Source organism: Dromiciops gliroides, chromosome 1, assembly GCF_019393635.1.
Source record: "Dromiciops gliroides isolate mDroGli1 chromosome 1, mDroGli1.pri, whole genome shotgun sequence".
NCBI classification, from domain to species: Eukaryota; Metazoa; Chordata; class Mammalia; order Microbiotheria; family Microbiotheriidae; genus Dromiciops; species Dromiciops gliroides.
This window is the reverse complement of record NC_057861.1, coordinates 313,867,842-313,895,378: the sequence shown is the minus strand read 5'-3', so window position 1 is coordinate 313,895,378 and position 27,537 is coordinate 313,867,842. Positions and strand designations below refer to the sequence as shown.

Below are 27,537 nucleotides of genomic sequence, written 5' to 3'. Positions count from 1 at the left end.
TCCAAAAGGCGCAATATGTAACATCATTATTGGTGAAAAAAGTTAGAAAATCACACAATGGGACAAATAGCAGCAAATTAATCAATTTCAAGAGTGCAAAATGCCCACTGCTTCAATACAAGTGTGGTCTCAATAAGGGCATGGGGAAAAACTGGAACATGCTGTTTTATTCAGTAATCATCATTATTAAAGCTATCTTGAGTTATTCAGTGCCCTTCAGACTCAGACTCAGAAGCAGAATTTCTGTATATAAAGTTGCTATCAAGACACACTGCAGAGTATAGATTGTGTAATGATGGCCTTGGACACAAAGTTTCTATAGCAATTTAACAACAATTAAGGAAATATTTATTAGGTGTCTATTATAATGCTGAGCACTGTGATCAGTGCTGAGACACTAAAACAAATTAGGGGGCAGCTAGGTGGCACCGTGGATAGACCACCGGCCCTGGATTCAGAAGGACCTGAGTTCAAATCCGGTCTCAGCCACTTAACACATACTAGCTGTGTGACCCTGGGCAAGTCACTTAACCTTAATTGCCTCACTCACATACATTGTCTCTTTTCTGCAATTTGTCCTCCAAACAGCTGTCAGATAGATATTCCTAAAGAAAAGGTCCAACCATGTCATCCTACCATGCTCAAGAAGTATCAATATCTCCCTAGTACCTCTAGAATAATATACAACCTCCTCTGTTTGCTAGTTCCTTGTTCCTTAAAAGCCCTTCATAATTTGGCTTCAGCTATTTTGTGTTCCAATCAAACTAGAATACTTTCTATTCACAACATTCCATCTCCTTCCTAACTTTTGGACTTCTATTTAGAAAGAATAAAAGATAAATGATGAAAATGGAAAAGTACCAAGACAGTGCAAGGAAATAAGGAATTTATAAGTGTTTAAATTTTAAAATATTTATTTGTATGCCACCCTAGAAATAATATTTGCAATAAAAATTTATGAGGGCAAAATTAATTATTATACAAACTGGATGGGTTAGTCTAGATAATTTTTAAAGTTTCTTTCAATTCCAGAATTCTAAAGTTCTCTTTGAAAGTCTTTGGGGAGTCTTTGGTTGAATTATGCAATTCTTACATAAGACTGTGATTTGTAGAAGTAATTACTACCAATTGCTATCACAACAAACATTGGTAGGTTTTTTCACCTCAGTGTGTAGTGGTAAATGGAAAATGAATTCAGATAAGGAAAATGATGAGAATCCAAGACATCTGATGATTAAGACCCCTCCTCCATGATGCTCTGTATTTATAGGATTTTGTTTGCATAGAAGAACTGCAGAAGCTCTGGATGGTAGTAGCTCTGAAAGGAAGCAGTGATAGAGACATGAGTGAGGAGGAGATGCAATAAAGCCAGCTTTCCCTTTACAGAAACTGTTAGCCACAAGAATTATTGTACATGTCTAAAATACTGAACATGCCACAGAGCACTCAGACCAACAGCTGGGGATCAAACCTGCCTCCAGCTCCCAGAGGTGGGAAATGCATCAAATTTTCATTAAAAACCTAAACCTGGGGCACAGTTATTAGATACCCACAGATCTCTTGAGAATTGTCCTGAAGAGAGAGATGTGAGATTTACATAAGAATATGTTGTCAACTTTGAAACCATTACGAATGTATAATGTTTACACAAATGTATAACGTTTATACAAATGTATAAACATTCCAAAATGTATAATGATGCAAGCTGGTATTGCAGGGGGAAAAGCTTTTTTAAAACTCCTACTTGGAAGCTATTTTAATCCATACTAAAAAAAAACAAACAAAAAAACCCTGCAGACTCTCCTACTTCCTTCCCCCCTCCCCCAGACAATGGGGGTTAAGTGACTTGCCCAAGGTCACACAGCTAGTAAGTGTCAAGTGTCTGAGACCGGATTTGAACTCAGATCCTCCTGAATCCAGGGCCAGTGCTTTATCCACTAGGCCACCTAGCTGCCCCCCTTCCTTTTGAAATAAGGCATAATTTGCATGAAATCTCCAGCCTTTATGCATTTGGACAGTATTCTGGGCCAATTGCAGATGGCCCAGGACAGTCTGAGCCCTCCTTAAGTTTTCTTTTTTGTTCTTTCCCTGGCTCAGCTTTGCCTCTCTCACATTCCATCACTTCTCCCCATTGGATAGTACATTTCTTTCAGGTTTCAAAAATCTCAAATTAAGGAGAAAATATTACAAACAGCAAGAAAAAAGAAACAATTTGAATACTGCAGAAATACAGTCAGGATTTCACAAGACCTAACAGCTTCCACTCTAAAAAGACAAGAGGTCTTGGTACATTATATTTCAAAGTACAAAAGAGCTGGGATTGTGTCCAAGAATAATTTACCCAAATGGACATTTGACAACCTGAAAAACTTTCGGGTATTTATAACAAAAAGACCAGAACTCAATGGAAAATTTGATCTAAAAGATCCAGAAGAAATATCAGGAAAATATTAAAGACTAATTATAAGGTATTCGTTAAAGTCAAACTGTTTACTTATATATGAAAATGTTATCAATAGTCTTAAAACTGTTGTCATTACTAAGGTGGTTTGAAAGAAAGATTAGGGCTGAGTTGTATATGATGGGGTGATTCTAAAAAACAAAACTGGGCAGGAAAAAGTAAAAGGGAGCAATATGGTACGTGAATCAGTTTTCAGCTTTGTAATCCCAGCATGGAACTTAAGTAGGCACTTAAAAGTTATATAACAGGGGCAGCTAGGTGGTGCAGTGGATAAAGCACTGGCCCTGGATCCACGAGGACCTAAGTTCAAATCTGGCCTCAGACACTTGACATTTAACTAGCTGTGTGACCCTGGGCAATTCACTTAGCCCTCATTGCCCCACCAAAATAAAAGTTATATAACTGAATAGACAACATTTGGTTTGTGATTTTCCAGTGGAGTGGATGGCACTTTGTCCAACCAGGGCATAGAAGAGGGTTCTCCTCTATTAGAATGTATTCACCTTGAGGCCAGGGACCATGTATTTACCTTTCTTTTGTGTCCCCAACTCTTAACACAGTAGTACTTAGAACATAAGTTGTTTTTTTTCAGGGCAGTGGGGCTTAAGTGACTTGTCCAGGGTCACACAGCTAGTAAGTGTTAAGTGTCTGAGGCCGCATTTGAACTCAGGAGCTCCTGAATCCAGGGTCGGTGCTTTATCCACTGCGCCACCTAGTCACCCCCCATAATAAGTTCTTAATAAATCATTGTTGATTGATTAAGATAAGAGAAAAAAAAACTCTGATCACCAGCTGCCGATAGAGTTTGGGGTTCCTTTGCTCTTCCTGGGCTTGGATGGTGTATTCCAGGGGATCCTTCTTCAATCTCAGGAAAGGGGAACAAGCATGAAAAGCTGTTCTACAGGCCTAGGAAAAAGAAAGCAGTCACCTTGTCATGGTCAGGGAGTCAGAGCACTGCAAAGTCCTTCATCAGGAGCTAGATAAGTACAAGTCTGGGGAGCCCTGATGGGACTGCAGGGAAGGCTTCTGCTATAAGGTTGCAGACTGGGTGCACCGGGTGCATCTGTGTTTGTCAGACGACTGTGTCTATGACTTCACATGTGCGTTTATGATAAATGGATTTCCTCCATTAGTGATGCCTCAGCAAAAACAGGACAATTCTTCTCATACATGATGGTGAGGTTGGGGTGTGACTTTTACTAGTGGTGCTTTTTACAAGGCTGAAGTATAGTGGGGCCAATGCTAGAGAGAATGGGCCTTGGGTCTTTTGTCTTAGGGGTCAATAGGGGCTAGGAATAGGACCTGGACCTGCAATTTAAGAAACTTCCCTCTTATCAGTGCACATCAGTACCTTTCCTACAAGTCACAGTCTTTTTTTTTTTTCAGGGCAATTGGGGTTAAGTGACTTGCCCAGGGTCACACAGCTAGTAAGTGTTAAGTGTCTGAGGCCGGATTTGAGCCATCTAGCTGCCCTTTCAAGTCACGGTCTTAAAGAGTGACCTAGAGCACTGAAAATTTAAACAATTTGCCCAGGTCACATATATCAGAAGCAGTACCAGAATCCAAGGATTCCTGGCTCTGAGGCTGGCACTCTAGCCATCCACTCTCTGGTTGATTCTTAGATTTGGGGTGAGGGGCAGCTAGGTGGCGCAGTGGATAAAGCACCAGCCCTGGAGTCAGGAGGACCTGAGTTCAAATCTGACCTCAGATACTTGACACTTACTAGCTGTGTGACCCTGGGCAAGTCACTTAACCCCCATTGCCCCGCAAAAAACAAAAACAAACAAACAAAGATTTGGGGTGGGGGGAAAGAGGATTAAGTGACTTGCCCAGGGTCACACAGCTAGTAAGTGTCAAGTGTCTGAGACCGGATTTGAGCTCAGGTCCTCCTGAATCCAAGGCTGGTGCTTTATCCACTGCATCACCTAGCTGCCCCGACAGATTTTTTTAAAAAGAATCCTGGGGCAGCTAGGTGGAGGAGTACATAAAGCACCAGCCTTGGATTCAGGAGGACCTGAGCTCAAATCCGGCCTCAGACACTTGACACTTACTAGCTGTGTGACCCTGGGCAAGTCACTTAACCCCCAGTGCCCCGCCCCCCCCCAAAGAATCCTATACCTAGTTTAGTCCTCTATTGATACACATTCTTGCCCCTGGAGCAGATATATTCACCCCCTGAAGGTGACATAACCAGAGAGAGAGAGATTGAACCCAGGTTCAGAGCAGTGTGTATTCCACCCTCCAAGGTCATCTCTGAATTTTGGGGTACTTGATTGAATTGGAGGTCAGAGACACTCAGCCATCGTTGAATTTCTATCATTTAAATATATAATATTCAATATTCACTGTTCAGAAGTTGTCCTAAAATGGCATTGTAATGACTGATGTGTAGAAATCTATGCATCTTTTGATGTATATTATATTTTACTTAATAATACAAATAATTTAAACCTCATATATGGGAGCTCCTGTTTCCATGATTTTTTTTTAAACTGTGCATCAGGGAAATAGGGGAAGTGGCAGGGTAGAAATGTATCATTAAAACAGTGGTCCAAATCAGGGAAAGCATGCAAGTCTCTGTGTTACACAGATGGCAGTCCACTGATTAAATAAACTCCATTAACACTGGCTTGTCTAGGATTATCTGGTGTTAGTCTTCGGTTGGCATGGGTCAAGAGAAAATGGGAAATCACAAGAATTTAGGAGATTACAGGCTGAGGAATCAGAGGGATTTTGCTGCTATGGAAATGGAATCCTCATAACTGAGCCAGCAGGATGACAGTCACTTAAGCACAGTGAGGATTACACCATAACGTTCTTTGTGGAGAAAGCAGAGGTTTCATTTGTGGGTTATTTATTTAGAGTCTTACCGTGGCAACGTGGGGATTTCCATCCCTTAAGTGGACCAGTAAGGAGTCCCTTGTCCTTTTAACCTGGCTGGTGAAAAATTTCTTCCATTTCCACCCAGCAAAGGCAGCCAGTTGTCCAAACAAGATAAATGCTGAATACCTCAGGCTGTCATTTTCCTGTATAGCCACCAAAAAACACCCCCCCAAATATATACATATATAAATGAATTAATATTAATGAATGAGTTCATGCATGATTAAACACATCAATGGAAAGGAATGACTAAGTAAAAAACAAGTTATCTTCTCATTATAATCTACCATTGTTATATATAAATGCAAAATAAATGGTCAGATCCATTCTGTAAAAACTCTCAATTTCAGAAGAAAAGGAGGACTGAGAAGTCACTAATACCACCCCTGGTTCTTTAACATCACTGCTCACCACACCGGTTCTGCTAATTATGATGCAACCCTGTTCCCTCTCCTTCCCAATCCAAACTTATTAATGGGGTTAAATTTGTCCCTGATTCTGCCTCAGAGGACAAGGGATATAAAGAACTGAGAAGGTTTTTTGTTCTTCCCTTCCTCCCAGAGATAAAAAAGAAAATACACATGACAAAGAGTGAACTCAGTCTGGGGCTGTCATCTCCTAAAGAGACCTTGGCACCTTGTAATAATATAATAATAGCGAATTTTCATACAGTGCTTTCCAATTTACGAAGTGCTTTCCTCACAACAATCTTGTGAGGTCAGAAATACAAGTATGATGAGGAAATTGAGGCTCAGGGAAATGGTGTGACTTGTCCATACACAGTCTGGGTCAGAGAGAAAGCTGGAACCCAGGTTCGGGGCATTTTCCTCATCTAAGAAGTGGGGATAGAAATAGCTGTCCCTATCATCAGAGGGTTGTTAACGAATCAAATGAGGTCATGTATGTAAAAGTGCTTTCTAAACCTTAAAGCAACAGGCAAGTACAAATATTGTTGTTATTGTTGTTAATATTATCATGATCCCAAATGTACGTTTCCAGTTCTGACTAATTTCTCAGAATTCAGTTCTTCATTTCCAGCTTTCTGCAGAATACTTTCAACTGGATCCATTAAATGCCTCAAATTCATTACCAGGTACATGCATTCCCTAAAACCTGCTCTTTCTGATATCTCTATTTCTACCAATGGTGCCAATGACTTCTGGCCACCCTGAACTGGTAACTTCAGAATTATTCCCTACTCTTCCATCTCCCTCTCACAGCCCACTAACATCTAAACAGTCACCAAGCTCTGTTGGACCTTCCCTGAAGACTCTCAGTGAAATTTAACATCTCTATTCCCTCTGCCATGAACAAGGTTCAGATTCTCATTGTCTCTTGGCTGGTCTCTCTTCCTAGTCCAGTCCGTCTTTTTTTAATTTTTTAATTTTTTTTTTTTTGTGTGTGTGTGTATGTGTGGGACAATGAGAGTTAAGTGACTTGCCCAGGATCACACAGCTAGTAAGTGTCAAGTGACTGAGGTCAGATTTGAACTCAGGTCTTCCTGAATCCAGGGCCAGTACTTTATCACTGCGCCATCTAGCTGCCCCCCAATCAATCTTTTATTCTGCTGGTTAACATTCCTAAAGCTGTTTTGACAATGCCACTCCCCCAATCAAAACTATTCAGTGATTCCCAATGTCACTGAATTAATTTAATTCAAGGCAAACTAGGATCATAAGATCAATGGCTTTGATGTTGTAAAGTGCCTCAGAGACAATCTAATCCAAACCCTTTATCTTACAAATGAGGAAACTGAGGCCAAAGGAGTTTAAGTGACTTGTCCAATGTCACTGTCAGTCCGTGGTTGCAGCTTTACATTCCATTATTTCCCTTCACCTTTTCTAGTCTGCCAAGACTACACTGATCACTGTTCTCCAAACAGGGCAATCCCTGTGCTTTTCTTATGCTTTCATTTAGGATGCAACCCCCCCCCCCTTCCCGCCCCCACAGTAAAAACCTGGAAGTCTATGAAAATTTGATCCATCCTTCAAGGCCCAGTTCAAATGCCACATAATTCTTTGAACTTGTATCCCTAGCACCTGGGACAGTGCCTAACATATAGCAAGCACTAAACAAATTGGTTGTTCAGTAGTTCACATCCAATTCTTTATGAACCTGTGGACCATAGCACACCGTACTGCCCATGGGGTTTCATTAGCAAAGATACTGGAGTGATTTACCATTTCCTCCTCTAGTGCATTAAGACAAATAGAGGTTATATGACTTGCCCAGGGTCACACAGTTATTAAGTGTCTAAGATTTGAGCTACCAGCTGTCTCACTTAATAAGTACTTTATTGATTGACCAATTGCTCTTTAATGAAGCCTTTCCTGACCTCTTAAGCCAGAAGCGATATCTCCTCTGTCTGAATTCCCACACTGCAGTTGTGCCTTTTTTATGACATTTATCATATTCTAGCTTGGATTATAGTCATTTGTGCATATGTCTTGTTTCCCTTAACAAATTGAAAACATCCTGACAACAGGAAACACATCCTATTCATCTTCGTGTCCTCAGAACACCTACCATGATCACAAGCATTCAATCAGTGTTGGTCGGTACTAGTTACGGAGTCATTTCTTAGACTCTGACCAGTATTTACACTGCCCCCATCCCCAATGAAAATTTAATCATTTCACTTCTTGAGCCACTTACATCATCTAACAAAGTCCTGGTCTGAAGGGTGATGTCTATGAAGAAGGAGCCCAAACCTTTTCCCTTGATCTTGCCCAGGATGATGATCAGCGCCTTCACACTTTCATATATGATCTCAGAACTCACCGGGTCATACAATCCATGGACCAGTGAGTCTAGCAAAAGTTTCTTATACTTTTTCACCTGTAAGAACGCAAGGTGATAAGAGCATTAATAGTCCAGGAACAGCAGCTAGGTGGTGAAGTGGATAAAGCACTGCCCCTGGATTCAGGAGGCCTCAGATACTTGACACTTACTAGCTGTGTGACCCTGGGCAAGTCACTTAACCTCCATTGCCCCACAAAAAAAAATAGTCCAGGAACTGCTCTTTCCAAGTTAACAAGAGATGGGTTGCCCCACCCTCCCAGTGCCCACAGAGAAAAGCACTGTAGCAGGTTGTTCATCTTCTGGGCTTCCTTGTTCACATAAGGAACACTGGGAGGATCAAGACATCCCCAGTAGCTTGGGGTATAGTCCTTTAGCAGGTGCTTTACAAGGTGTCAGCTGACTACTTGGGACGCTAAGTTTTAAAATACATAGAGAAGAGGGGCAGCTAGGTGGTGCAGTGGATAGAGCACCAGCCCTGGAGTCAGGAGTACCTGAGTTCAAATCCGGCCTGAGACACTTAACACTTACTAGCTGTGTGACCCTGGGCAAGTCACTTAACCCCAATTGCCTCACTAAAAAAAACAAAAAACAAAAAAATACATAGAGAAGAGAGAGGGTCCAGAGCCCATTCTGACAATTACAGGCCTTGGGAGAGCCTTAAAATGGCAGCCAAAAGGGAATGGGAGGCTTCATAGAGATCAGGGGTGCTAAGCTGCAGCTGTATCACACCTTGGCCTCTCAAACAGGCCACTAGAGGGAGAAAGAACTCCAACTCCATTCATCAGATATCCAGCCTAGTGTGATGTTTAAAATCTAAATGTGTGGTCGCCTTAAATTAGAAGCTTTAGCACCAGTCTTTGGGCATTAAACATTTATTAAAGCATACAGGTATTCACATGGAGTTCAGAAAGTTAAGAAAAGGCCTATCTAGCCTAGAGTTCCAGCCTGGTCGGGTTCTTCCTCAAGTCCTCCTCCCAAAGCCTGCTTCAATCACGCATTCACTCAAACTGAGTCTGGAAGCTTTTTATAGGTCTGGAGCAGAGGCAGTCCTTACACACTGCTTCAAGCTGATTGGCAGGCGTCATCCAAATCCATTGGTTCACTGGACTTGAAGGTGGTCTCGAGTTAAGTTCAAAGTCTTTAGCTTCTGAGAATAATACCTCTTTTCTTTTCTTTTTCTTTTTTTCTTTCTTTCTTTTTTTTTTTTTTTGGTGAGGCAATTGGGGTTAAGTGACTTGCCCAGGGTCACACAGCTAGTAAGTGCTAAGTGTCTGAGGCTGTATTTGAACTCAGATCCTCCTGAATCCAGGGCCAGTGCTCTATCCACTGTGCCACCTAGCTGCCCCAACAATACCTCTTTAAGGGCCAGCCAGATGTGGTTACAATCTAATTAACTTGAAGTAGGCTAATCAGCAGTCAATCACTCTCACTTAATTCAATCAGTTTAGATTAATCTCCAGGTGAGCTTTTGAGTATCTGCCAAATTCCATTATTTTCTCACACTAGGATGTATCTGAATTACTGCAGCATCCCAGATTCATCCTTCTAATAAGTTAAGTCCCATTCCTCCCACTTCCACTTCTCCTATTCTCACCCCCACCACATCACTACACACACTGCAGAAGGTCCCAAACACCACTATGGTATAGTCCTTTGGAGGGGGCAGAGGAAGAGCACAGACAGAGATACATCCCAACTGTACCTCTGCCACTGCCACCACCACTATGTCACCATCATCTTTCTAGAGTTCATAGGACACTCATGAGAAAGGTCACCTACGCAGCTTCAGCTGGGCCTTGTCCAGGCTATCTATGGAGTACCTGAGAATTCCTCTCCAACTCCCAACACAGATCAGCCCTCCTTCTCTTTAAATATCTTAGCTAAATAACAATTCTCTATGCTAGGAGTGATGGAACCGTCACTTATATGGCAGCTCTACCAGCTCCCCTTTTTATTCCTGCCTTCCCCCAGGTTTCCCATAGTCTGTCCCAAGGGATTATAAGATCATAAATAACAAGGAATCTTCATGTGGCCACCCTCCACTCTGTAGGGACCCATTCTGCCTGCTACATGAATATGACCCATCTCTAAAATCTGTTCTAAAACCGTTATATTTGTAAAGTGCTTAGCACAGTGCTTGGCACAGAGTAGGTATTTAATAATTGCTTATTTCCTCCCCTCCCCACCTTAGTTTCCAAGAGGAAGCATTCTTCCCCATATGTCCCAAAGGAAAAAGAACCGAGGCCTGCAAAGTTCTTAAGTACTTAAGAAATCTATGGTTTTCTGCTAGAGTGCTGACTACATGTAGGAAAAACTTAGGAGATCCCCTTGTCCAATACACTATATATCTCCTTTTATTTGGTTTTCCATCTTGTCCTGCTCCCTTCAGAAAGCTGAGTAATGCTAAAAACCACTCTGAATGTTTCTCCTGCCCTCAATGTACCTTCAAAATACCTTGTAGCATCAAAGCCCACTCTATTTAGCCAGCCCCAGACCACTAAACTAGTCCACACTTCACGTCCCATCCAGCTATCCACCCCAGCCATCTTGCCATTTGCCCTGCTTTTCCTTACCCTAAATAACACCTTCAGACCAGACCACCATGAAGGAAAAGGTCTCCAGTCTCTGGGGGAGTTAATTCATTAAGGGCTCCTGAGACCAAAAACCAATGATATAAGTAATTCCCAGATAAAGAAACTCCCTTTATCAATGCAAGGTTGGCACCTTCTCTGCAAATTTTCATCTTAGAGAATTACCTAAAACCCTGAGAGGTAGAGGGACTTGTCTAGAGTCACCCAGTCATACTGGCTGCATCTTGAGCCCAAGCTTTCCTGGTTCTGAGACTAGCTCTATCTCTATTATACCCACAATACCACCTTATTTCACCTTAAATACCCCCAACTAAATGCTCGTCTCTGAAATGCTGGTATAGCTATTGACAAAGCAGATTCACTTGGTTCGTTCCACTCTCTAGTTGAATGCTGCTCCAGACTCTCTTGGAATCTCCTAGTTAAACTGGATTGAGAATAGTCCATGTAGGGTAGTGCCATTAGTGCCCTCCTCTTCCCCCATGCCCCATTCCCCCTAGCATACACAGGGACACAGGAGGGGGCTGAAGAGAGCATTTCTCTAGGGCATCATTTTGCCTTGGGCAGGCTCTCTGGGTACAGATGATGCCTAATACACTCAGAAGAGTGGCATGAGAAGTGTGTAGCAATAAATGCTGCCAGCAGCCCTGCTCCCTAGGAAATATTATTTTGAAGTTTCTTTATTCCTGGCATTGGGAAATTCTGCCCTAGGGGCAATCCCTGCTTGAGTAAGTGGAAGAAATGACTGAGAATCTCCTAATTCTTACCTTGTCAGGTGCTTCACAAGCCATATTTCCTAAGCCTTTAATTGCCATGTGGCGTCTTTTGGTGTTGGAATCCCGAGCCTTTTCTGCCAATAGGTAAAACACATTCTTCAGGGGCTCCTGTTTACGCAGCCTGAGCTTCCAGGATATCTGTAATCAACACGCTCATTAGGTCCAGGCTGAGGTTGACTCAATCATTGATCAGTTGTGATGACAGAATAGGAAATAGGAAATATTATGAATGATGAGAGGCAGCATGATGTAATAGAAGGAGTTCTGAACTGGAAGGAGTCAAAAGGCCTGGTTTCTGGTCCTGGTTTTACCATCAGTCTACCGTGTGACCTAGGGGAAGTCACTCACCCTCTCTGAGTCTCCTTTTCCCTATATGCAAAATTGGCCTTGATGATTTCCATTGTTCCTTTTAACTTTAGCATTCAATTCACCAAATTTAGCCAACATTTATGGAGAGCCCTGTGTGGTTTCAAGGATGTCTTTTGGTGTTTCTGCCAGGAAAGTCAGCAAGGATATATATGTGACATGAGAAAAAAATTGATAGTATTGATCAAGAGAAAACAAGAGGTTAACCAGCTCCAAGATGGTGAAGCAGAAACTGGGGCATGAGACTAGAGCTTACTTTTACCCTTCAGAGTCTGTTCTGGGTAGAATTGTGAAATAGGCATGGTTTGTCTTCAACATCCTCTCTCCACCTCTTTTAGCTTCCTTGGGAGCAACCTTCCCTCAGACACACAAACCCTCACTACCATATCCAACATGCCAACCCCTGGCTCCTATGTCCCCTTGAGTGAAGACTCCCTATCCTATCTTGGGCAATGGTTCTTAGGAGACCAGGGTCACAGACTTGGAGCTATAAAGGGCCTTAGAGATTATACAGTCTACCCCCCTTTGCTTCATAAATAAGCTTCTTTTGGACCTTTCACCAAAAATGGCACAACACAACATTTCAAAGTGTGCAAAGTTTGTCTTTGCCCCAACCCACCCCCCCAAGCCTTTCTCCCACCCTTGTATTTTCCCCTCAGTGATAGTTCTTCCTTACTTCTGTGCTTGGTTTTCTTCCTACCTACACACACACACACACACACACACACACACACACACACACACACACACACCCCCTCCCCATCAGTACTGCTAAAGTATAAATGGTGGATAATATATATGTTCCCCTTCCCACTCAAAGAATTTTTTTTACATTTTAACAGTACAAGGATAAAAATAATAAAGTCTCAAGCCAAAATAAATAGATTTCTTTTTTTTTTCTGTTTTTGTCTTTGTATGTCTAGTACCTAATAACAGCAGCTAGGTGGTACAGTAGATAAAGGTATAGGCTTGCAATCAAGAAAACCCAATCCAGCCTCAGACACTTCCTAGCTGCATGCCCCTGAACAAGTTACTTAACTGCTGTCTGCCTCAGTTTCTTCAACTGTAAAATGAGCATAATAACAGTACCTACCTTGCAGGGTTATTGTGAGGATCAAATATTTGTAAGGCACTTAGCACAGTGCCTAGCACATAGTAAATGCCTATATAAATGCTGATTCCCTTCCTTCCCCAACCCCTCAGGTACCTAACACAAGTGTCTGGCACATAGTAGTAGCTTCATAAATGCGTGTTGAATTAAAGTGAATTAGCCCTGGAAAGTACTTGCCAACAAGTAAGAAAATATTGGGGGAAGGGGAGGGGCGGTTAATTAGGATATTGCCTTCCCAACACCCTAACAGCATACTAGGGCTAAGGTAAGCTCTATTCTCTAAAATTGCCCAACCATCAAAAACTAAGCAATTGGAACCACAATCCTTAGGGCTTATGGTGCCATTCTATGAGAAGAAAATGTTAAGCTGAAGGGAGGTGATAAGATAATATCTCTGCAAACTTTGAGAAGTATAAAATTGTGATGACTGCTGGCATGAAAGGTTTGGATTTATAAGACTAATTTCTTAGAGGCTACTTATTTCTTCATGTCTAAAATCTAGACAACTGCCACCAAGTAGATCCAACTCAGTGGTGTTGAATGTGGGAAAAAAATGTGGTTTACATATGTAAAGTGTTATCACTATTAACTTAAGCTGCCCCTCTCTAATTAACACCCCCAATTAAGGCTATTGGCAATATCGGCAGTGGGGCTCAGTTTACCCAAGTGACATAAAAAGCCATGCTTCCTTCCATATGGAAGCACCAAGTGTAGGAAGAAACACTAAGGAGCAAATAAAAATCTCTCTCCTGTGCCTATACATCATTTCTCTGACTTGAACCTTGGAAAAGAAAGACTTTCGAGACATCCTTTGCTTCTTCATTTGAGAACTGGGTTCAGGGTGGTGGTCATTTGAGATTTCTCTTCGTGGTTGAGCCATAGATCTGGAAAAGAAAAATTACCATATGAATCTGAGAAAGTACACTCCAAAATCCTGTACAATATTTATTGGTACCATGCCAGTTGCTGGGGGTACAAAGTACAAAGGAAAAATTCTGTAGTCTAATAAACTTAGAGTCCAGATAAAGAGAAGAATGTTTATCTAACACACATAAAGCTGAATAGAGATTTGGTTCCCCTCCATCACCACTGTCCCATACTTAGCCAAAATGAGTGCTCCTGCATAATGTAGCTGAGGAGATCCCTGAAGAGCCCAGCTGTTTTTTTCTTCAAGCTGAAAAGACATTCTCTTTCTTGCAACCTGATCTGGCTTGCCCCTGGGCACCTCAAAAGGGAAACTAAAATAAAACATACAAGGTCATCCATGCTACCAGCATGGGAAAAAGTTACCCATAAGCAAGCCTATTACATGATATCTACCACACCTGACTTATCCAACCTGGGATTTCCAACAATCAATAAACATTCAAATGCCTACCACGTGCCAGACACCATGCCAAGCTCTGGCAGTGCAAGAAGAGGCAAAAGAGAGTCCCTTCCCTCAGGGAGTTCACAATCTAATTCCCTCCTTTTTCACCTCAAGGTTAGCCAACAATAGTGACCATGAAAAGAAGCAGACCACTTCTCATAACCGTGTCAGAAGTCCCCACAACAAAGAGTTTGTTTTAACTCCTACCAAAGCGAACCATTCATGTATGTCTCTATTTGAGCTCTTTTTGAACCTCCAGCCCATGTTCCCCTGAAACCTCTTGTTGAACAGGATGAAAGCGCTGGGTCAGCTCTGACAAGGTACCTGACAAATAGCACGGGCTTGCTTAAAAGGACAGCAACGATTCCCTCCAACTGTTCATATTCCAACAAGGAGATGGCATGGCTCCTGATAACAAAACCCAGTTTTCTCTGGTCCACCACAAGGAGATACAGGCAAATTCTGTCTATTGCTGCCATCAGCTGGGAAGGGAAACAAACACAAGTTACCATGGTCTTCTCATCCTTTTGGCCTCCTGCATAGTTCAATCAGCAGTGCAGGCTCTGGACATAAGCAAGTGAGTGCTTTGCTGGGTTTCAGAGGCTAAAAATTCAGACAGACCACACTTTGACATTCTATCTTGATTTTTTGTTTTTGTTTTTGTTTTTTGTGGGGCAATGAGGGTTAAGTGACTTGCCCAAAGTCACACAGCTAGTAAGTGTCAAGTGTCTGAGGCTGGATTTGAACTCAGGTCCTCCTGAATCCAGGGCTGGTGCTTTATCCACTGCGACATCTAGCTGCCCTCTGACATTCTATCTTGAAGCCTTATGACAAGTGTGGGTGCCAGAGAGGTATGACATGAATGAGAGAGGAGCTGAACCACAGAAGAGAAGAGAAATAAGAGGTCCTCACCTCTCTCCCACAATGGATGCCTGCAGTTTCCTTGGGCCATGGGACACCAGAGCTGAGACCATCTAAATCCTGGCAGAATCTTAGGACTGACCTCAGTCCTCCGTGCAGGAAGCTCTACAAGTAATGTAAAACCAGGATGATGGGAGTACCTTCTACTGGCTCAGAGCCAGTCAGTCCAAGACTAAGCTCGTGAAGAGTCAGGTTTACCCGGATGTGGAACAGGAAGGGACTTTAAAGACTATGTGGTCTAACTCCCTCATTTTACAGATAAGAGAACGGAAGCCAAGGAAGGGAAGTGACTAGGCCATGGTTATACAGGCAGATCCAGGATTTGAACCCAGGTCTTGTGATTCCAAATACAGCATTCTTTCTACTTGTGCTATGCTGACTTTAGCTAGAGGAAGCACTGGTTGGGGCAGAAGGTTAGAGGGCTGAGCAACAAAGTTAAAGAGAACAAGTATTTATCAAGTTCTTCCTATGTGCCAGGCACTGTGCTAAGTACTTTACATATATTATGTCATTTGAACCTCACAACAACCCTGGAAGGTAGGTGTTCACATTATCCCCATTTTACAGTTGAGGAAACTAAGGTAGACAGAGCTTGTCTTTTGCTTAAGGTTATACATCTAAGTGTCTAAGGCAGAATTTGCATTCAGGTCTCCCTGATTCCAAGCCCAGTGTTCTCTCTATCCACTGTGCCACCTAACTGTGTAAGAACTTGGTATTCTAACATTCTAACAAATAATTCTGATATGTGGAATTCCACACCCAAATAAAATCAAGTCTTCTGTTGAAGATCCTTCCCAGCAAACCCATCTCTCTCTCTCTCTCTTTCTTTTTTTTTTTGGGGGGGGGGGGGCAGGGCAACGAAGGTTAAGTGACTTGCCCAGGGTCACACAGTTAGTGTCAAGCATCTGAGGCTGGATTTGAGCTCAGGTCCTCCTGAATCCAGGGCTGGTGCTTTATCCACTACGCCACCTAGCTGCCTCTGACCCCATCTCTTAAAGCATCTCAATGGAATGATGCCCACTAGCACCACATACCTGCTTTCCATATCCTTTACCCCTCAGCTCCTGCTAGATTACAACTTCCCCCACACAGGACTCACTTGTCTTAATACTCACCATTCCTCCTAGTTGCCATAAATGTACTGCCTCCTCTTCTGGCCAACCAACGCTCTTCTCTTGCTTCTTCCAAACACTTCCCAGGCTAACTCTGCCTAACTCTGCTCAGCAAACAGCCCAGTGCCTGAACACATAGCTGAATGGCTTTCAGTGGTTATAGGGATACATATATACATACATACATACATATATATATATGTGTGTGTGTATGTATGCATGTATATATATGTGTGTGTGTATGTATGTATATATATGTGTGTGTGTATGTATGTATATATATGTGTGTGTGTGTGTGCGCACGCGCGCACACACACACACACACACACACCTGTGGCCAATAGCCAAGTATATTTTCACAAGCATCACTTTTGAATTTGCCTTTAAATGGTACCTTCCTTTTGACACTTGGCTAATAGTTCTTCTGTATCTAACAAGTAACCTTTACCCAGTCATTCTCCTTTTTCCTCATTGGTAAAAGAGATTGGGGGGCAGCTAGGTGGTGCAGTGGATAAAGCACTGGCCCTGGATTCAGGAGGACCTGAGTTCAAATCCAGCCTCAGACACTTGATACTTGCTAGCTGTGTGACCCTGGGCAAGTCACTTAACACTTATTGCCCAACAAAAAATTTTTAAAAATTAAAAAACAGAGAGAGAGAGATTGGCTAATTTCTAAGGTCCCTTCCAGGCCTATAAATCATTCATTTTAATGATTCTGCCTACAACCCTTAATAGATGACTCTAAATACAGGAAATAACCTTAAAATATTTTCTGAATGACAAGCTAGAAATATCATGGCGAAAGTGAGTCCCCTCCCCCCTAACATTGTAACATTCCAGCTCTACTTGTTGACTCAGTATAATAATCAGTATTTATGCTGACAAGGGACATAAGATTCATAAGTCAGATTCTCTTTGAATGACATTGGGTAGACCATGTCCTAATTCAGGATATAGAGACCAGTGCTTCACATGGCCCTACTGGGATTTGGAAAGGCTTGATGCAATGCACCTGAAAATGCACATACAAATCAACTTTTGAAAACTCTGTTAAACTCGGATTCAGCAAACCAGCTCCTGGTTCTTACCTCCAGCTCCCTGATCCTAGGCTGGCTGATTATGATGTGGTGAGTTCCTGCAGGAATCCCCATGGAGAACTGCCTCACAGTAACCCTTGGGATGTCCTGCTGGGCTCTGCTTGGGTAGCTAAATGTGATGACTGCATACAATTTCCCCATCCCTGCATTTCAAACAAAAGAAAGAGTATTTTGAAAAGGGAGCTTAGGTGAGAATTTGGTTTCCCATCAAACTGACCAAGAAGTCAGAAGCCTAGAAATGTCCAAGGTTGCTCTGGAGTAGTCTCAAGCAACTGAACCTGTTAAAGCAGTTCTTAGAAGTTCCTTCTTCTCCCCTTGGCTCTACCGTGCCTTTTTTGAGTCACATCAACATTTTCCAAGCCAAGCAGCTGCTGTGAACTCATCATTCTCTGTAGCTAAGTACCCTGAGCATAACTGTTTCCTCACAAAGGCACCAGATGGCAGCAGCATCCTACTAACCCATATCAGGGATGCTGGGAAACTCCCAAAGTGTGTGCAGGAACTCCCTTCTCATAATCACACTGAGGAGCATTTAACCAGGACACCGAGTACCCTGATAGTAACTTATTGTGGCTAATCATTGTAAAAAGAACCAGAGGTTTAAAATCCGGACTCCCACTTTTCCTCCATGAATTATACAGGATAGAGTGAAAAAGATTAGTGGACAGGAAATAAAATTAGGAGGCAGTTACAGTAATTCAGATCTCATGAGGGCCCGAAATAGGGTGATATCACCGGGAATGGAGGGAGGGTGAGGGGGGAAGTCCATACCTGGAAAGAAGAATTGGTAGAAGGAATGGGATTAATGGCTGAGGTGTGAGGAGGAGTCAGTGATGATTTCAATGCTTGGGAGACTGGAATAATAATTTTTTTTAATTTAAAAATTTATAAAATTAGGGGGGCAACTAGGTGGCTCAGTGGATAGAGCACTGGCCCTGGAGTCAGGAGTACCTGAGTTCAAATCCGGCCTCAGACACTTAACACTTACTAGCTGTGTGACCCTGGGCAAGTCACTTAACCCTCACTGCCTCACTAAAAAAAAAATTATAAAATTAGGAAGAGGAATCCATTTGGGAAATCAATAGAGGGAGATAATGAGTTTGGGTTTTCTTCCTGTGGTGTGAATCTATTATTTCATTTGAGCAGGTAATTCCAGTGAGGAAATTCTCTTTACTAATTCAGATCAGCAATTGTTCAGTAATTGATAAAACTTGGAGAGCTACCTAGAACTCTGAGAGGTTAAGTGATTTGCCCAAGGTCATGCACACGGTGGGTGTCAGAGGACAAATCTCTTCTTTCCTCTCTCTCTCTCTCTCTCTCTCTCTCTCTCTCTCTCTCTCTCTCACACACACACACACACACACACACACACACATACAGAGAGACCAGTATTTTAAAATACAGAAGGGAAGGAAACAGAGATTGCATATAATATCAGAAACATTAATAATCATGGAAGCATGGGAGGTGGAAAGGAAGAACACGAGTGGAGGAGTCAGATTGGAAGGGAAAGAGGAATGATATCTCCTCCTCTGAGATTGGTGGGGGAAATGAGAGAACAGCTATAAAAGTCAGAAGTATCTAGATATTTTGTCATCCACTGACAACCAGATGTGCTGCAGAAATGTCTGGGAGTTGTGATGCAAGTTTAATATCAGTTAACCCTGTGTAACAGCAGCCAAAAAAAGGTTATGTCAGAAGGTCCAGGTCTAAGAAGTAATAATCCAGCTACATTCTGCCCTGGTTAGTTCACCTCATAATACAGTTTAGGGAAGAAGAGAAAGAATAAACATTAAGCATCTGCTATGTAGCAGACACTTTGCAAATAGTATTTCATTTGATCCTTGCCACAACCCTGTGAGGTGGGTTTTAGTATTAACTCCATTTTATAGTTGAGGAAACTGAGACAGACCAAGGTTAAGTGACTTGCCCAGGGTCACACAGCTAGGAAGTATCTGAGACTGGATTTGAACTCAGGTCTTTCTGACTCCAGATACAGTGGCTCTATCCACTGTTCCACCTAGCTGCCCCAATGGTCCTTTAAGGAGCTGTTGATAAACTGGAGTGCATAGAGGAAAAAAAGCAACCAGGATGGTAAAAAGCCATATCAATGGGGACAGCTAGGTGGCGCAGTGTATAGAGCACCAGCCCTGGAGTCAGGAGGACCTGAGTTCAAATTCGCCCTCAGACACTTAGCACTTAATAGCTGTGTGACCTTAGGCAAGTCACTTAATCCTCATTGCCCAAGCAAAAAACAAAAACAAAAAAGCCATATCAGTTGAAGAAATAGAGATTGTTTAACCCAAAGAATACTTAATGGGATGGCTGTTTTCAAGTGTGTGAAAGACTGTCACACAGAAGGAGGACTGGACTTTTTCTGCTTGCTCCCAGAGGAAGAGCGAGGATCCACATATAATGTAACTGGTGATTAATCACTAGGTCCTAGATCAACATGGAAGAATTGTTTTCAAATGTAATGGTTTATTCTTTTCACCAATAATTGCAACTCCTTAAGAACATCAATTACATCTAAAGACATGCCCTTGTCCCAGTGGGCTTCATGTTGTTGGTGATCAGGAATATTAATTAATGATGAAAAATAAAATCCTGGAGAAAATGGTAATATCTAATTCTTAGGACATAACACCATTACGAAATATGCATGATGCTGTAAAGTGCTCCCAAAACTACTCCCAAAGTGGAAAACAACTCCCAAAGTGAAATGAGCTGCCTGGGGGGGAGGGAGGAGGAGTGGGGCCCCTCCCTCACTAGAAGTCTTTTAATTGGGGGCAGCTAGATGGCACAGTGGATAAAGCACCAGCCCTGGAGTCAAGAGGACCTGACTTCAAATCCAGCCCTGAGGCCAGACTTGACACTTACTACCTGTGTGACCCTGGGCAAGTCACTTAACCCCCATTGCCCCTCAAAAAAAAAAAAAAGTCTTCCAGCGAAGATTGGATGATAACTCATTGGTGATGCTGTAGAAGCAACTCTCTATCTGGTATGGTGGCAAACAGATGGCCACTGAGATCCCTTTGCACACTGAAATTCTATGATTCCAGGCCCAGTTCAGATGCCATCTCTTCCTTGAAGCAGCCTGTCCTCTCCCACCCACCCCCATGTGAAAGTGATCTCTCCCTCCCTCCTCCCATTTCTTACAGTATTTGCCTCCTTCTCTCTTTTGTGCTTCTCTCCCTCAAACCTAAAGCTATTCAGCCACTTTCTTCTTAATTAGGCCATAAACTAATTGACAGCAGGGCTTCTGCCATAGCTATGTCTCCTCGGTGCCTAGAACTTCATAAATGTGTGAGAAATTGGCTTGACATGAAGAAATAAGTTTCTTCTCTCACCCCACCCCCATTTAACCTATGGGGAAATGAAAACGGAGAGCCATCTGTCTCCTTTTGTGGCTTATGGCCCCAGAGAAATCCAGAGTCAGCTCCCGGATTAGTACCAGGATGTCCTTTCTGATCCCTGCTCTGGTCATTACTATTTTTGACACTGCAGATATATTCAAGATTTCTCTGAGGTAAAGGAGAGATAGTTAATAGCCTCAGATAAGATGTAGACATAACACCAGCACAGGAAGAACCAAAATGAAGGTTGGAGGCCCAAGGGAATCTAAGGTTTTCACTAAGTGGCTCCCAGCCCTTTAAACTACTTCTTTCTTCCTGTTCTGCTATGAGTCTGAGGCCAAATACGCCTCTGCTTGGGGAAGAAGAAGCCTGCTTTGAGCACTTTACAGCATCATGCATATTTCGTAATGGTGTTATGTCCTAAGAATTAGATATTACCATTTTCTCCAGGATTTTATTTTTCATCATTGATTAATATTCCTGATCACCAACAACATGAAACCCATTGGGACAAGAGCATGTCTTTAGATGTAATTGATGTTCTTAAGGAGTTGCAATTATTGGTGAAAAGAATAAACCATTACATGTGAAAACAATTCTTCCATGTTGATCTAGGACCTAGTGACTAATCACCAGGACAGAAACTACCTGAAATCCTTTCAGAATGGCCTCTGTGCAGATGTGTTTGTATGTGACTAGCTAAGAAACTTTTCCCAAAGGGGCTATTTTGGACCACTCCCTTGAGGTTTTCTTTTTTTTAGTCAACACCCCAATCTGGGCCTAGTCCTCCCTTCATTTATCCTTCCAAACATAAGAAAAATCTGTCATTTCTCCTTCACAGACCTTCACAGTACTCTTTTCTCTCTCTGAAAACCTTAGCTTTCCCGCTCAGATTCATAGCAGCTAAAAATAAAAAATAAAAAGTCCTTGCAAAATGTCCCTTGCTTACCTCATGACTCCTTCACATTTGTTCCTGCCTTCTCTCCCTTCCCCACCCTCTTCCACCTGCAATTCAAATTCTTCATTCTAATCCAAGGCCCTGAACAGCTACAACTCTGTGCCTGGAGATGGTTAATTCTTCCTTCACTTTCTCTTTTCCACTGCCCCAACTGGGTTAGGTAATGGCCCCATTACCTGTCATGCTGAGGGTGTGCCAGCCATAGCACTTGCTGTGGTAGAACCACAGTGCCTTTGAGGCTTCTCCCACAACCACTTCTATACAACCTTACAGCTCTATGACTTGGAGCAAAGGAGAGAGACACAGAGCCAGAGCCAGAGAAAGAGAAAGAGACAGAGACAGAGAGAACGAGACAGAGACAGAGAAAGAGACAGAGAAATTGGGGAGGGGAGATGAGCAGATACCCTGATGGCACAGGGAGGAAGAGAGGTCTAAGAATAATGCTGGGGGGCAGCTAGGTGGCGCAGTGAATAAAGCACCGGCCCTGGATTCAGGAGTACTTGAGTTCAAATCCGGCCTCAGACACTTAACACTAGCTGTGTGACCCTGGGCAAGTCACTTAACCCCAATTGCCTCACTAAAAAAAATAATAATAATAATGCTGAACTCACAGAGAGGATCTAGGAAGGGTCTAAGTGCTGCATGCACCAAAAATCCTTAACCTGCTCCTGTGAAAACTGACATTCTGCTTTCTTGTTTTATTTGCTAATCTTACTTATTTTAAATGCCTCCTAAAATTTCACAACTTATTTGACTTTTTTTTAATCATCACTTAAATAATGGATCAAGGCGAAATTTGTTGAGCTGTAGCTCTGAGATAAAAAAAATTTTCTAAGCTGCTATGTTTAGCAGACAAACATGTTTATTATCCTCCCTTTCTCCCCAGCAATGCACCATCTACCCACTTTTCCTTAAGCCACTACCTATTCTGTTCCCTGGGCCTGCAATTTCCTACTTCCTTCTCTTCAGATTCAAATTCCCACCCATCCTTTAAAAGCCTTTAAAATCAAAGGTCACCTCTTCCTGGAAGCCTTCCCTAGTCTCATTCTCCCCAACATTCTGTGCATTTATGCTTTAGTTATGAACTTCCACCCCAGAACTCACTCTTCCAGAGTACTTTGTCTTGCAACTCTACATTGTGCTTATCAAGGAATATTGTGTAAAATAACTATGTCTCTGTGTCATCCCCTCAGCGACTGTTAACTACATGAGGAAAGGGGTCATGTCTTATCTATTTGTATCTGCTCCGGTGCCTAGCACAGGTTTGTGAGCATAGAAGGTATGTTTGTTGAATGAATGCATTTGGTTTACATATTGTATTTCTTTTCTTTCTTTCTTTTTTTTTTTTTTTTGCGGGGCAATTGGGGTTAAGTGACTTGCCCAGCTAGTAAGTGTTAAGTGTCTGAGGTCCGATTTGAACTCAGGTCCTCCTGAATCCAGGGTCAGTGCTCTATCCACTTTGCCACCTAGCTGCCCCTGGCTTACATATTGTAGAATGATCAGTTCCTGCATGATATCATCTAGTTCCTTTGACCATCACAGACAACCTTATGAGGTAGAGACTATGTGTATTTTTTATTCAATTTTATAGATGAGGAAACTGGGGCACAAGGCAGTTAAGTGACTAGCAAGTGCCAGAAATTGGATCTGAAGCCAGAACTTTCTGGCTTCGAGTTGAACAAACACCCTATATGCTAAACTAAGCTGCCTTTCAATATTCCTCCCATCCCTGAAGACCACAATCCTTCTGCTCCATGGTCTTAGAACCTTTTCAGAAGTTCCTGGAAAGAAAAGAAAATCATTGTCCAGGCAGTGAGCCTGTTTCTTTAAGCTTAGCAAGGATCTTCCTTTGACCACAGACATGCTGTCTTTTGCCAACAATTTGTTAGTGAAGGACAGAAATATAACTAGAAATCATGGATGTAATTAGAGGGCAGAAAGATAGGACACTTCTCTTCCTAGCAAAGCCTTCTGCCTACTACTTTTGAGAACTAAAAAGAAAAGGAAAGGAAAGAAAAAGGGAAAGGGAAAGGGAAAAAAACCAAATATGCACTCAGGTCATCTTAGCAAACAAAACAGCAGCCTAAAAACCTCAGCTCAGCAAGTGACAGAACCTGGAGTAGATTTTAGGACAACTCAGAGTCTTCATTCTCCTATCCTATTTTGTTCTCCAATTCTACATCCAGTTTGAAAGTGGTTTTAAGTCTATTACAAGAGAATTCCATTTTTTAACATATCTTAGTAAAACTTCATTAAATGATCCTAAATTGAGGAGCAGGTCATTCTAAATAAGAATTTCAACTATAAAATATGTTGGTAATCCCAGAACAGTAGAATTGAGTAGAATTTAGAGATAACTAAATCCAACCCTAGTATTTTAAATAAGATTATTTCAAAGGCCCCTTCCAATTTTCAATTCCTATGCATATTCCTGGGGCAGCTAAGTAGTAAAGTGCATAGAGTGATAGGCCTGGAGTCATAAAGACTCATTTTTCTGAATGCAAATCTGACCTCAGACTCTTACTAGCTGTGTGACCTGGGGCAAGTCACTTAACCCTATCTATCCCAGTTTCTTCATCTGTTAAATGAGCTTGAGAAGGAAATGACAAACCACTCTAGTATGTTTCCAAGAAAACCACAAATGGGGTGACAAAGAGTGGAACATGAATGAACAATAACAAAAATGCATATTCCTTAAAAATTTAGGCTTCTTAATTTTAGATTCATTCAGTAACTGGAACTAGGCTAATATCTTGATTTGGTGAATAAATTCATTTTATTTTTAATTCATTTTAATTAACATGCATTTGTTGGGGCAGCTAGGTGGTGCAGTGGATAGAGTACTGGCTCTGGAGTCAGGAATACCTGAGTTCAAATTCGGCCTCAGACACTTAACACTTACTAGCTGTGTGACCCTGGGCAAGTCACTTAATCCCAATTGCCTCACTAAAAAAAAAAAAAACAAAAAAAACCCCATGCAATTGTTGATAAATGAGTGAGTCTAAAGAAACTGGGGCATCTTAAATTCAGTTTATTATCTTGTCTTAAATATTTTTTCTATGCAACATTACTTCCACCACTACTATTCATTATTATTTATAAACAATAAATTTCATTCCATTTACTACCAAAATAATTACAACTTCTAAATTCATGAAACCCAAATGAATGAAATTTGCCTCTATGTACTCTAAATTATGAGGATCTCAAACTGAAGCTTCTATAGTCCGGATTAAAGTCTGAATTAAAGTTCTATCTCTACTTCTTACATGAATTGCTTCACTTCTCTGGGTCTCTTTTCCCTCTCCCAAAAGAGAAGATTGAATTAGATAATCTCTAAAATCTCTTTCAGTTTTAAAATGTTATAAACCCATAAATTAGCAAATCAAATCTACACTGCAGCCAAGCAGTTCCAAATTCCCTTTAGATTAGTTAGGAATCCTTGATCTTTTGTGCTGACTAATTAATTGTTGATCCAAGGAAGTATAGTAGAGATAAGGAAGCACTTGACTGAGAGCCAGAATCAGGTTTCTAGTTGTAGTTCTACCATTATGTGACCTTCGAGGTCCCTCGACCTTTTCCTAATTGGTAAAATGATTGGCTTGAACTTCCTGATCTCCAAAGTCCATGACCACTCTAAAATTCTGTGATCAGAGAGATGTTCCCAATTCTGGGTCTACCACTAACTTTCTGGTGGCTCCTTTTTTTGCCTTTTCAACTCTATTATTCCTGTAGCATTTATTTAAACACTTAAAATGAATGTTAGCACCTGAGTGCAAGGGGAAAAATACTTCAACACCATTTTTAGTTGCAAAGTTAATCATCTCAGAACAAGCTTAAATGTTTTTCACCTCAGCTGGTGAAATCTAGAAAGCAATCGACTATTTTAAACAACTAAATGTAACATAACCTTTTAAATCAATCTTGCCTTCCAAGCTTCCCAGAATGCTTACCTTAGGTATTCCCCAATAACCACGTGTGTGATATCAACTGTTTCTGCCTCGATGTTACCCTGATGAGTGCTGGATGAAATGACAACTACAAAGATCTGTGTTCTTTAAGCAAGAAGGGGGCAGAGCACAAGACTGCAATTGTCCTTGAAAAAGCAACATAGAGCAGATTAGAGTTTTATCACAGTAGGAAAAAAAAACAGCTCAGAAAAACTTGCAGGCTGTTTGACACAGCTAATTGCTAGAAATTATTTATTTACAGGCACTGGGATATCACTGTTTAAATGACTGTTTCAATTACCAGTGACTGGAGGTGGCCAGTGGGTGAGAAAGCTCAAGTTGTCTTCTGATCAGGAAGAATTGGGTCTCTATCAGGTGACACAGAGCTACAGACCCAAACACCAGTGTCATGGCATAGTATAAATCTCCCAGAGCAAGTTCTGAGAATTCAAAGCGGATTAAAAGAACAAACAAAACCATATTATGTTGTATTTTCAAAGCAATTGGAGCATCTGATATCACATTTTATCCTTGAAATAACCCTGGGAGGTATAAAGAATAAGTAATACCACCTCTATCTCTCATGAGTGACTTGAGTAAGGATTACATAGCTGGTTAAAGGCAGAACTGACAGATGTCCTGACTTCTGGTCCTACAGAGATAATTCTCAAATTCGGCATTTCGGAATGCCAAGCAGTCTGTGTCCCTGAAGTCGCTCATTCATGCCCCAAAACAAATGGCTTTAGTCTATTACTCAGCACCACTTGATGCAATTTTTCTTTTATCTTTTTTTCCTCTCTCCTCTTCCAGTTTCACAAACCCTTTTTTTCCTCTCTTACCTATATTGTTGCAAAAGTCCTGCAAGTGACTCTTTTTTTTTTTTTGGTGAGGCAGTTGGGGTTAAGTGACTTTCCCAGGGTCACACAGCTTAGTAAGTGTCAAGTGTCAGGCTGGATTTGAACTCAGGTCCTCCTGAATCCAAGGCCAGTGCTTTACCCACTGCACCACCTAGCTGCCCCCCTGCAAGTGACTCTTGATACATTATCCAGTTTTCTTGATAATGCACAGAGCTTAATGAGGTAGCTAGCTGCCTTATATCCTAATGCAGGTATTCAGTACTTCATTGCTGACAGTTTCAACTCCACAGAACAAGAAGCCCCCCCTCAACCCCACCCCTTAAATACTCCCCATCCCAGCTCCTCCAAATTGTCACTTTCAAGATTCTTGTTGCATTTGTATTCCCCCATTAGATTGTAAACTCCTTGAGGGCAGGAACAGTCTTTTTTTATTTGTATTCCTAGCACTTGGCACAGTGCCTGGTACACAGAAGGTGCTTAATAATTCATTGAATTGAATTTACTAACTTTCCAAATCAAGTTTCAAGATTAGGAAAAATTTCTCTCTGTCTAAGGCCCAGCCTGTGTCATTCATTGTTCTCAATTGCTGAAGAAAAATTTTTCTCCCAATTTTTAAAATTTGTGATTCCTGCCTTTAGGTACAGTTGTGGTAGATGCTATATCCATTCCTGCATTGATCTTTTATGTTTTTAGATAGTAAAAAGCTTGGCTAATTGAGTTGATGATCTAGCAATTCTGACTCAAAAGCAAATGCTAATGGCAAAAAAAAAAGGGTCAATGGACTAACTGTGCTAAGGCACAGGACCTAGTAGGTACTTAATAAATGCTTATTAATTGATTGAAAAAAAAATACCTGGTCCTTTTTAAAAAAAAAAAAAAAGGGTCAGGGGCAGCCAGATGGCACAGTGGATAGAGCACCAGCCCTGGATT

At 41.6% G+C, this 27,537-nt stretch overlaps 1 protein-coding gene across 1 annotated transcript; it reads right to left on the bottom strand.

Annotated features, from left to right (window-relative positions):
- Positions 1-1,264: 1,264 nt before the first annotated feature.
- Positions 1,265-25,846, bottom strand: MRO (maestro). The gene is made up of 10 exons (XM_043978876.1): positions 25,754-25,846; positions 17,478-17,629; positions 14,681-14,838; positions 14,088-14,225; positions 13,769-13,871; positions 11,502-11,648; positions 8,000-8,182; positions 5,332-5,487; positions 3,251-3,367; positions 1,265-1,318 (listed from the first exon to the last, which is right to left on the bottom strand). Exons 2-10 carry the CDS (start codon positions 17,625-17,627, stop codon positions 1,265-1,267), a joined length of 1,206 nt encoding a protein of 401 aa, XP_043834811.1. The 5' UTR covers positions 17,628-17,629; positions 25,754-25,846.
- Between the last annotated feature and the right edge of the window lie 1,691 nt (positions 25,847-27,537).

Bases quoted from the DNA above. Each gene is read 5' to 3' on its own strand.
- MRO (XM_043978876.1), bottom strand. From the start codon at position 17,627: ATGGGGAAATTGTATGCAGTCATCACATTTAGCTACCCAAGCAGAGCC. The intron at 11,649-13,768 runs GTTCAAGTCAGA...TGTTGATTACAG, and splicing joins GAAAGTCTTTCTTTTCCAAG to ATATCCTGGAAGCTCAGGCT. The intron at 5,488-7,999 runs GTAAGTGGCTCA...GTGGCTATACAG, and splicing joins CCAGGACTTTGTTAGATGAT to GAAAATGACAGCCTGAGGTA.